The sequence below is a fragment of the Ambystoma mexicanum genome, chromosome 13, assembly GCF_040938575.1.
Source record: "Ambystoma mexicanum isolate Mex_15411 chromosome 13, UKY_AmexF1_1, whole genome shotgun sequence".
NCBI lineage: Eukaryota > Metazoa > Chordata > Amphibia > Caudata > Ambystomatidae > Ambystoma > Ambystoma mexicanum.
In genome coordinates, this window is record NC_090938.1 from 831,627,183 (window position 1) to 831,639,121 (window position 11,939).

The following is an 11,939-nucleotide window of genomic DNA, read 5'->3' on the forward strand; positions in this document are numbered from 1 at the left end:
CACTGTGAATCCAAGCAGACTTCCAAGGCCAAATGATAATGTTATTGTATAGCACTTACGCTTAATCGCTTTTTTATAGAACAAATATGGATCCAATATCTCGCCAACCTGTGGTGGTACTCATTTATCGACCTAAGAAGGATGAAAGGCTTTTTGGAGAGAAAAATGTGGGAAAAAAATATTTATTTTTCATTTTTTTTCTTCTTCCAAACCGGCCCAGGCATGTCCAGAAACCAGCCCCCACTCCCCAGGGACGAATTTGGCCTGGCCACGGGCCGAAAGGCTGAGGGGCCAATCCAACCCTGGCGCTCAATGCATGACCAGTTCTTCCAATTGGGAATTAATTCTGTCCACTGCACTAAAGCGAACTCTCCAGGCGAGTTGCTTCCATTTTTCTCTGATCTTCGACCCTAGAGAGAAAGAGAGAGAGCACAAAGGATTGAACTGGATTATGCACGAGGATGACTTTTCATCTTTGCGCTTCACCCAGAAAGTCCACTCCCAACACGGGGGGGGGGGGGGGGGGGTGTAACTTACCTAAAATAACTGATAATAAATGCCTTGAAGGAAGCTTGCAATGTTAAACTTTTGACACCACTCTGAGTTATTATGGTTGGGGCCGGAGAAGTTACCCTTCAAATCTTTTCGACAAATGTTGCATTTTTGTATTCACATTATTAGTCTAGAAATATATATCTCAATCATTTGGTGGAGAAACACACCTTTGCCACTTACTACGGACCCTACAACTGGTGTGATAACATTCTGAATGCAGAAACCAATGTGAGGCGCTATAATCTCACAGAGCCACTGCTTGCTTAGCCTTTAGAATTGGCGATCATTTGGATGTCTGTGTGCAATTTTCTGCTGTACTATGAAATAATTCTGGAATGCTTGTTGCACCTAAATCCCTTGACTCCCGTCTCTTCTTTCTTGACAGGTGTACTACCACTGCCTGGGCCTCGGGGACCCCCTGGAGCTCAAGTCGCAGCGCGCCGTGCGGCTCTACTCCCACCTGCGGCACCCTGTCTACCTGGAGTTCCTGCTCATCCTCTGGGCCGTGCCCTGCCTGCCTTTGGACCGGCTGATGCTGGCCATTCTGCTTACCCTCTACCTGACCTGGGGCCATGGGCTCGACCAAAGGGACTACGAATACCTGCGCTCCCAGCTCGACAAGAAGTTCCTCATCTTCTCCCGTGAGGAGCAGAGCCACGGCCCCTTCCTCATGCGCAGCCGTGCCCACAAAGTGGCCTGACCTTGCTTTCAGACAGTGGGCCTTGCATTTCCTGTCAAGCCCTTTTTTAAAGTCTTGTTTGTCTGCCAGCTTGTCTTAAAGGGACACTAGTGATCGGGACAATAACAGAATGTTTTTTCATGTCGTCTCCAGAAAGGAGCGTTGCCCTAATGTCTGTCGGGCGGTAACACCCCCAACTGTCCTTGTACATGCTAAATGCTAATGCCACACACACACACCCCATCATAGCAAGTGTGCACCCCTGCAGGCAGCGCTGCCCTGTGCACATGCCAATCTGTGCTAAACTAAAGGGCTGTTTTAAAAACCTCACAGATATGGTTTGTCTTGCTGGAGGCACCGGTGCCAGCGTTTCCGAAGTAAAGTTGAAAACCTCTCTGCTTCGGTTTCCATTGGTGACAAAATAAAAGGTCCTCTCGTGTTGCTCTGAGAACAGAGGAAAGGCATCTCTTGAAGACTTTTGGGGGCCAGGAATGCTGGCTTGTCCCCTTACTTTTGGTTAAATATAGGCACTTCTAAAAGAATGTCATTTTCTTGTAAAAGTGCCAGAAAGGCTTCTCTGGTGACAGTATTGGATTTCTACCGTTTTAAAAATACAATTTTGTAGCTGTTTTGCTATTTCAGAACTTTTCACACTTTAAATAACTTTGTGACAGATTGTGGTGCACGCGCCAAGGCTTCACTGGAGTATCCGTGTCAAAGAGAGTCTCATTTGGGGTCTGTGGTGCTGACGCGCTTTTACTAGTGTTGCTGGTGTTTACTGTTGCTATGGGGACCCTCATCTTCACCTCCGTTTTGTGCAAGCTCCTGTCTCAGGCAGCTCAAATTAAGGGCCGGACCTGGTCACCTTATTCTATAAACCCACCTAAGAGCCAGGGTGTGGCAACCCTGGTGAAGAGGCTTGTTTCATTGTATGGGGAGTGAGTCGTCTTATTTGCTCAGTTCATTATTACTGGTTTATTATTAAAGTCCCTCGCGTGTGGTGTAGATTGTGGTCCTCCTGTGCTTCAGGAGCCTGGTCTAGACGTAGGCTGCATTGCTCCCTGAGTGGTCTGCTTCACCCAGGTGGTGGCCGCATAGTCCCTGGTGCCTGCACGTGTGGTGTAGATGGTGTAGATTGTGGTCCTCCTGTGCTTCAGGAGCCTCGTCGTAGGCTGCGTTGCTCCCTGAGCGGTCTGCATGCCCCCTGCGGTGGCCGCGTATGCCCCGGTGCCTGCACGTGGGGGTGTAGAGCAGCTGGGGCATTGCATGGAAGGTGGCGCTAGCTGGTGCCCTGTTGACTCTGCTTTCCAGTGGCCTCCCTTCCATATTCTGTCCTTGTGACCCAGTGACTGAGCTCTGCCCCCCCCCCCCCCTCACCCTATCACATGGGCTACAATCACTTTACAGGCCCGTCCCTCGCAGAGTCTCTGCATGGAAACAGCACACAATAAACGTAAGCAGTTACCCTCATATACTTTTCGTTTATTTTTTACACCAAATCCGATTCTTGTCAGAAATAAATATTTATAATGAACAGGCAATACCGGGTGTCCAGGCCTGCATTTTTCGAAGTTACCTCTGGATGGCACCATTGCATAGCGAAAAACGTCCTGAGCTCTATCTTAATGCTATTTTATGGCTGGTCAACAGAGATTTTTAACATGTGCCAAAATCAGAAATGGCCTTGTACTACCATTTTGACTCCTCAGGATGTGTATTTTTATTGGAACTTTTCAAAGTGCAGTACAAGTTGTTCGACAAGAATTTGACCATTTGAAAAATCTTGTACGTTTTATTTTAAACTTTTTTTATATATATGTGGGGTAGCGTTTTGTATTGTTTTCTTTTTGTGTTTGCGTGCTCCATCGATTGTTAAAAAGCTTTCCATGCTGTTGCCTTTTTTCAGAAAATGTTTTCTGCAAACTTGAAAACGATTTTGCTTCAGTCGTTTGAGTAAAAAAACGTTTTCCTCCCTCTGGAATGTCGACAAGCTTTTTCTCCGAGTCAAATTTGTGCTTTTAATGCCAGTTTTACGCCCCCTCCTCCTCGTACTGCAGAGTTGTTTTAATGTGCAGCGACAGTGTCGAATGTTTGTGTGGCACTCTCGCGTGCTTTGAATTAAGCATCATCTGTTTTTCTGTATAAATGGCTTTTTTCTCTAATACAAGAAGGCTTTGCTTCCTGGCAGGAGGCAAGCCCCAGGCTTCCCTGTGCATCTTCACCTGCGCGGGCTTAATTTTCATTAAGTCACCCAGAGCTCGACGTGTCCCCCGGGGTGGGCCGGGGGTGGGGGCCCTCCTCCGGATCTCGCCATGCAACTCTTTCGGTCTGCGACCTGCTCTTTTCTCACCGAGTGTCGCAGATCTTACCGTTCTGGGGCGTCACCTGGCACATTTCCCAAGGGACTTCATGGCAGGGAAGCAGGCTTATTAATTTTCCAGGGGCGGGGGGGGGGGGGGGGGGGGTGGCAAATATAGGAAGTGACATCACCTGAAGTTATATGACTGCATTTGCACGTAGTCACCAACTTGGTGCAAAGGGGCGTGGGGGGGGGGGGGATCAGAACAGTGGCATCCTTGGCTAGCATGTACTGCATATACTAAAGGTGCTGAAAGTAAGTCCATATGTTTAAATAGATGGTCTAACCCACCTCATTTGGGTCTTGCAGGAAGAGTGGCAATTGTGATGACATGGGGACATGTAGATCTCTCTGCAAATATCATGAAAAGTGATGAGCCTTCTTTATACTGTCTGTGCCGCTAGATAGTTTGGCTTAGCTCGAGGAGCCAAAACTCGAAATCGCCTTTGATCTTCACGTAAGGGTTACTTAATTCACGTTACACCTTTTGTTAGAGGAAGGGCTTTACTCTGATTCATCTTCAAGCTCAGGGTCTCGGGCTCATCCCTTTTTAACTTATGGGTAATGCATAATTTCAAATTGTCATTGGCCCTCCTAATTTCAAGGGTAATATTTCATTCCATATTCTCGGGCACCAATGTGTATAACCTCAAATGGTAATATTACGCAAGTGAGTCTCAGCCCCAGCGGTTCATAATTTCAGCCTGCCCAGCCTCATGTTCATACTCAGGTTCCCAATCACAGGCCTTCCCATCCTTGGAGGTAAATGAATCGTCTAAGATTGTTTTTCATAGCCCCGCTGCCCTCAGGGTTTAACCACTGCAGAACCTTTAGGATTTACTATTTGAATCTCAGTGCGAGTAATCATTTTACAGGCTCAGGTACTCACCTTCTAAATTAATGTCCCCTCTCAGGGTCCCCCTTACACCGCCTCTCTCTGACATCTGTTAATGATTGAATGGTCTCACCACATGCTGGTGGTCGTTCTGCGTCTCCTGAGGGTTTAATGGATGATACCCTTCTCACCATATGCTGGTGGTCGTTCTACGGCTCCTGAGGGTTTAATGGATGATGCCCTTCTCACCACATGCTGGTGGTCGTTCTACGGCTCCTGAGGGTTTAATGGATGATGCCCTTCTCACCACATGCTGGTGGTCGTTGTACGGCTCCTGAGGGTTTAATGGATGATGCCCTTCTCACCACATGCTGGTGGTCGTTGTACGGCTCCTGAGGGTTTAATGGATGATACCCTTCTCACCACATGCTGGTGGTCGTTCTACGGCTCCTGAGGGTTTAATGGAAGACCAGTGGGACACAGTAAAGGTCATTCCAGGTCATCCTTGGTTCTAATACTAGAAACTCTCCTCATGCCTCAGGTATCGGGTAATAGAATTGCGGCAAAAATGTCACGGTAAAAACAAAATCATGGCAAAAATTCTGTGGTTTGACTCGGTAAAGGTGTGCCCCATTATACCATTTAAGGGGAGCAGGGGTGTCCCCTGCTCTCCTTAAAGGGTATAATGGGTCCGGGGGTTGCAGGGGTGTACCCTGCATGTTTTACATGGATCATGGTGCAAAAACCACTGCATTTTTGATGCGATTTTATCACATGGAACTGCCTCTCATCTCACACTCTCTACATCTGTGCACCCCTCTTGCAAAGAGGGGTGCACAGATACACCCAACCCCAAACGATTTTGAGGAATTGAGGGACAGATGCAAAGCAAGAGCCAGCTAAGGACAGTACGGAAGAAGGTGATAAGGGTGGTGGGGTGGGAGCCGGCAGAATTCGGGTCACACTCCTTCAGGATTGGGGAAGCAACCTCAGCCTGGATGGGAGGCTTAGAGGATAAAGTAATAAAGGGGATTGGGGGATAGGATTCAGGGTATATAAAAAAATAAATTAAAGATTTAATTTTAACAGACTGCCCCCGCACCTTTTTTGTTTCATCCCAAAGGGAGACCTCCATTTAAATCAGCGTGGATTGTGGGCCACCCCTTCGTGATGAGGGCAAGCATGTGGTTGGAGGACACACAGGAGGGCTTGCACCTTCAGGGAACTGTCACTTATTGGTGGGGCAAGCCCAGCATGAGCTGGGGGATCTGCATGACAAGCTAGCCGACCTATTATGGGTCAGCACCCCACCCCCTGATTTCCTGGTAATACACCTTGGGGGCAATGATCTGGCGCAGTGGGGCAGAAAGTCACTTTTGACACCTCCACCCGGGAGGATTACACAGTACTGGCAACAGGCAGAGGTTATGCTGTCTGAAATCCTGCCCCGACAACATTGGCAAGGAGCCGAGTCCAACAAAGCGGTAGAAATGTCCAGGAGAAAGTGAAACAAGGCTTTGGGTCATTTCTGCACATACACAGGTCCCAGGTTCATCAAACATGGGGCCATTACATTAAATAACAAGGAATTATTCCTCAACGACGTGGTACAAAACTTTGCCCAAAAGGGGGTGTACATAGGGGTCTATTTTGGGGGGACCTGAGGGGACATATACCCCATAAGGGGGCAGCAGGGATCAGCCTTGCGTTGGCCCTACAGTGGAGTAGGGTTCCCACTCACCTGATCCCATTTTCCCCAAAATGTTTTTTACCTTCTGTTTTTTGTTATTTTGGTTTTTTATACATGGCTTATTGTCCAATAAAGCTTGCGGCTGAAGTTTTTCCACCTTACCTGGCTTTTGGTCTCATGATTATTGCACCCAATGACCAGTTAGGAGGGAAGGGGGTTTGTTCTTGTATTCTGACTTACCTGCACTGCAACACTGGCAGGCTTAGGTTGGTGGTCACCAGGGGCAGCCCCAATCTGCTGGAAAGTGTGTGTACACCCTCCGAAAACATGCATCCCCCTCATTCACCTGACATTACTAACCACCTCTACACCCTCCGAAAACATGCATCCCCTCTCATTCACCTGACATTACTAACCACCTCTACACCCTCCGAAAACATGCATCCCCTCTCATTCAGCTGACATTACTAACCACCTCTACACCCTCCGAAAACATGCATCCCCTCTCATTCACCTGACATTACTAACCACCTCTACACCCTCCGAAAACATGCATCCCCTCTCATTCACCTGACATTACTAACCACCTCTACACCCTCCGAAAACATGCATCCCCTCTCATTCACCTGGCATTACTAACCAACTCTACACCCTCCGAAAACATGCATCCCCTCTCATTCACCTGACATTACTAACCACCTCTACACCCTCCGAAAACATGCATCCCCTCTCATTCACCTGGCATTACTAACCACCTCTACACCCTCCGAAAACATGCATCCCCTCTCATTCACCTGGCATTGCTAACCACCTCTACACCCTCCGAAAACATGCATCCCCTCTCATTCACCTGACATTACTAACCACCTCTACACCCTCCGAAAACATGCATCCCCTCTCATTCCCCTGGCATTACTAACCACCTCTCGGCACACACGTGTCCCTTTTTTTTAAAAAGTGAACAGGTGCTGCTCGTCGATTCTCTAACGTTTGAAGAGGGCATTTCAGCAGGGTGGGTGAGGATGTGGGTAAAGCCACTATGTGTTTTTATAATTTTTTTTTTTTTACAACATGCAGCGTTAGGTGGTGTGATTGTGGGGATTGCCAGCTCTGCTGGAACACTGGGAAACCTGTTGCCTTTGTACCCAATAAAACCAAAGTCCGTGTCTGAGCTGAGACCGCCTGTTCTTTCTTAAGAGGAGCGAGTTGGTGGGAGGGAAGGCGTGCCTGCGTGTGCTTGCCCCCCGCAAGAGGACTGACGCCTCTTTATTCGGGAGACTTTGTGTGCCAAGAGTTGCGACAGGACGCCGCCTGCAAAGGTGCTGTCTCCATTTAAAAAAACAAGTTTCTATAGCAAAGTGAGGGCGGTTTTCTGCAAGAAATAGTCCTCTGCCGAGCACCCACTGTCATAAAGCACCAAAGTATTGACTGAAAAGGATACGGTACTCAAAAGGATACAGATGGTAGGGTCTTCCGGATCCCTGTTCACACGATTTGATAGTTGTGAAGTCAAGTTTAGACCTTCCAAATGATACGACTCTCTGACTGATGAAACAGGCAGAGAGATGGCTTACTGGAAAGGGCGTGGGTAAAGTATAGGAAGTCAGCCTAGAACAAAATAAAGTATCATAAGAAACTGCCCCAAATCGACTCTATGATAGAACAGTATTTGGCATTAATTCACACACTGACCTTATGACTGGTGTAGAAGAATCCAGCAGAAGTCTCTTGAGGAAAATCCGGAATTGGAACAAACGACAAGGAAGGGAAGATTAGTAAGGGAGACTTATCCCGAACGGCATGAGGCTCGCGCTAGATACCGGGTTGCTGCACCGTCAGGATAGCGTCCAAAGTACTGTTCACTGTCACCTTCCAACAGTCCTTGAAAAGCTTCCTTCCCACGTAGAGAAAAGTATAGAAATGTATAAATCCACCTGTTAATATCACAAATGCAGGAGTCGGAAATAGCGCCCTTTTGTGGAATAAACAAAGTACACGCGGTTCTGAACAGCCGCGAAGAAAATGGTGTGCACGTGTGGAATTACACGCGAATAGGATTCACGCAATCCAGGCCAGCCGCGCTTGAAGACAACGTGTGCGTGTGGAATTACACGCGAACAGGATTCACGCTGTCCAGGCCAGCCGTGCTTGAAGACAGCGTGCGCTTGTGGAATTGCACGCGAACAGGATTCACGCAGCCCAGGCCAGCGGCGCTTGAAGACAGCGTGCGTGTGTGGAATTACACGCGAACAGGATTCACGCAGTCCAGGTCCGCTGCTCTTGAAGACAACGTGCGCTTGTGGATTTACACGTTAACAGGATACACGCAGCCCCGGACAGCAGCGTTTGAAGACAACGTGCGCGTGTGGAATTACACGTGAACAGGATTCACGCAGCCCAGGCCAGCCACGCTTGAAGACAACGTGCGCTTGTGGATTTGCACGCTAACAGGATACACTCAGCCCAGGACAGCTGCGTTTGAAGACAACGTGCGCGTGTGGAATTACACGCGAACAAAGCTCCAGGAATCAGCGTGTGGCGGAAAACACACTATAGAAGGCCCAAGAAGCAGCTGAGGAAAACTGCAAGGACGCAGATCGGAGGTTCAGCTACACAAGGCCAAATGATTCGATCAGAAGCAGGGAGTGAAGTTTCCACGCTACTTATATACGTAATGCCGTAGCTCACGTGACAAAGCAGAATTCACGTGAGTTTAGCGACGTGAAAAGTGCAGACGTCGCTTTCCCGGCAATGAATCGAACAACCTCCATTTGGAATAGAACGGTCTAGCTGTTCTATGAGCGTAAGAGGTAGACCCATGTCCAGCATGCATGACACCCACGCTGTCTCCTGTGTATGTACTGTGGTGTGCGAGCGTGCTACTTCTACAGGGCATGCATGCACACGTGTGCTGTGCACAGCCCACAGACACCCGCAGCTGAGAAGCTGGATAGCCACATTGCACGCGCCTGCCAGCGTGCAGCCGTGGCCCGTGTCTTCTGGCTTTGAAGATGCCTTACTAATGGGCAGAGTTCTATTGCCACCCCTGACCCTTTTAGGAAGGAAGGGTAAGGGCGAGGGGAGGTGCATTATTGTCCAGGGAGGTGCATTATTGTCCAGGGAAGTCCTAAGACCCACGAGTGCCTGGCAGGAAAGGACTGTATTTCAATTCAAAGGCTCTTGATGGAACTGTTTGGCGTGGCCAATGCTTGGTCAGTTATTGGGGCAGGTGCCTGGCACCCCACTAATTTCATGCCAGAGTAGAATGTGGTTGTAGGGTTGTAAACAAAGTTACTTCTTGTCCAGCACATTTGTAACAGAAATGTAGCTGTTGCACTGGTCTTGCACTCATTGGATCCCGAAGTGGAAGGGCGATTTGCTGGGAAGGCCTCAGTCTCTAGAGCTGATGTTGGTTGTCTTTTGCTCATCCCAGGAAGCCCTTCCTAATTCCCTGGGAACAGGGTCACATCTTATCAGGGTGTGACGGCGAGGACTACCAAATATTGGGCTGAACGCGTAACAAACCCTTGGAAGCTGTTCACCAGGCAAGGGGTGGTCTGTTCAAGACACTAGGCATTTGGTGGTCCCCTGGGATGCAGGACCTGGGTGGAAAAGATGACTTCAATAAGAGCCCTTGGGACGCAGGACCTGGGTGGAGAAGATGGCTGAAGGAAGAGCCCTTGGTGCCCTGGAATGCAGGACCTGGGTGGAGAAGATGGTTGCAGTAAGAGCCCTTGGGACGCAGGACCTGGGTGGAGAAGATGGCTGAAGGAAGAGCCCTTGGTGCCCTGGGATGAGAAGATGGCTGCAGTAAGAGCCCTTGGGACGCAGGACCTGGGTGGAGAAGATGGCTGAAGGAAGAGCCCTTGGTGCCCTGGGATGCAGGACCTCGGTAGAGAAGATGACTGCAGTAAGACCCTTGGGGTGCAGAACCTGGGTGGAGAAGATGGCTGCAGTAAGAGCCCTTGGGACGCAGGACCTGGGTGGAGAAGATGGCTGAAGGAAGAGCCCTTGGTGCCCTGGGATGCAGGACCTGGGTGGAGAAGATGACTGCAGTAAGACCCTTGGGATGCAGAACCTGGGTGGAGAAGATGGCTGAAGGAAGAGCCCTTGGTTCGCTGGGATGTAGGACCTGTGTGAAGATGACTGCAGTAAGACATTTGGTCCCCCCAGGGATGCAGGACCAGGGTGGAGTTACGGCAGCTCTGGGGAAAAAGGAAAGGCCCTTTCCACCATCTTGAAATCTCCTCCCGTGCGTTGCTCGTGGCCGCAGCAACTCCACTTGAAGCCTGGCAATATGGGAACTGCTGCAGAAGAGAAAAGTGGTGGGGTGACCCTTCACCTAATGTGTCTGGGGCCAATAAGGCTAATCAGATGGAAGAACCTGGAAGCTTGCAACCAATGCGAACGAAGAAGCCAGGACACATGGCGGTCCACAGTGTGCTTGTCAGTGCCTGAGTACCCTTCAGCCTGACGGCGATTGAGTGCCTGAGTACCCTTCAGCCTGACGGCGAGAGAGCCTGAGTACCCTTCAGCCTGACGGCGAGAGAGTGTCTGAGTACCCTTCAGCCTGACGGCGAGAGAGTGCCTGAGTACCCTTCAGCCTGACGGCGAGAGAGTGCCTGAGTACCCTTCAGCCTGACGGCGAGAGAGTGCCTGAGTACACTTCAGCCTGACGGCGAGAGAGTGCCTGAGTACCCTTCAGCCTGAAGGAGAGAGGGTGTCTCAGTGCGCGTCAGCCTGAGGGAGAGTGCCTGAGTACCCTTCAGCCGGAGGGAGAGAGAGTGCCTGAGTACACTTCAGCCTGAGGGAGAGAGGGTGTCACAGTGTGCGTCAGCCTGAGGGAGAGTGCCTGAGTACCCTCCAGCCTGACGGCGAGAGAGTGCCTGAGTACCCTTCAGCCTGACGGCGAGAGAGTGCCTGAGTACCCTTCAGCCTGACGGCGAGAGAGTGCCTGAGTACCCTCCAGCCTGACGGCGAGAGAGTGCCCGAATACCCTTCAGCCTGAGAAAGAGTGCCTGAGTACACTTCAGCCTGAGGGAGAGAGAGAGTGCCTGAGTACCCTCCAGCCTGACGGCGAGAGAGTGCCTGAGTACCCTTCAGCCTCCGGGAGAGAGAGTGCCTGAGTACACTGCAGCCTGAGGGAGAGAGGGTGTCTCAGTGTGCGTCAGCCTGAGGGAGAGTGCCTGAGTACACTTCAGCCTGAGGAAGAGAGAGTGCCTGAGTACCCTTCAGCCTGAGGAAGAGAGAGTGCATGAGTACACTTCAGCCTGAGGAAGAGAGAGTGCATGAGTACACTTCAGCCTGCGAGAGAGTGCATGAGTACACTTCAGCCTTAGGGAGAATGTGTGCCTCAGCACACTGCAGCCTGAGGGGGAGTGCAGCCTGAGGGAGAGTGTGTGCCTGGAAGTGCCACAGCAGACTTCAGTCTGAGGGGGAGTGTGTGCCTGGAAGTGCCTCGGCACACTGCAGCCTGAGGGAGAGAGAGTGCCTGAGTACACTTCAGCCTGAGGGAGAGTGTGTGCGACTGGATGTTCCTTTGCACACTTCATCGTGAGGGGGAATTCACAGAAAAGACCTCCTGCCCTGTGAGGTTATCTGGGGATACACGTCCCCTGGCACTGTAAAGTCAAGTGAATTTACCTCTGGCACCTGCTGCGCTCTTTGAGTCTCTTTCGCACCGTCGCCCCCTCTCCAGCTTTGTGGCTGCTGCCTGCGTCTGAACACCTTGAACTACAGCTCGTGCTTGAACCGTCGAGCTGCCAGATCCGAGACTGTCCACGCAATTTCCCTGCTGTACAATTCAACATTCCACAGAAGC

General features: G+C 50.3%; 1 protein-coding gene across 2 annotated transcripts in view; it reads left to right on the forward strand.

The window, feature by feature from the left end:
- NRM (nurim) overlaps positions 1 to 6,279 on the forward strand; it is a 101,440-nt gene extending 95,161 nt beyond the window's left edge. For both annotated transcript variants that reach the window (XM_069635321.1, XM_069635320.1), the window contains exon 4: positions 941 to 6,279. In XM_069635321.1, the coding sequence (XP_069491422.1) occupies positions 941 to 1,255 (315 nt within the window). In that variant the 3' untranslated portion in view covers positions 1,256 to 6,279. The remainder of the gene's footprint in view (positions 1 to 940) is intronic.
- The last annotated feature ends 5,660 nt before the right edge of the window (positions 6,280 to 11,939 follow it).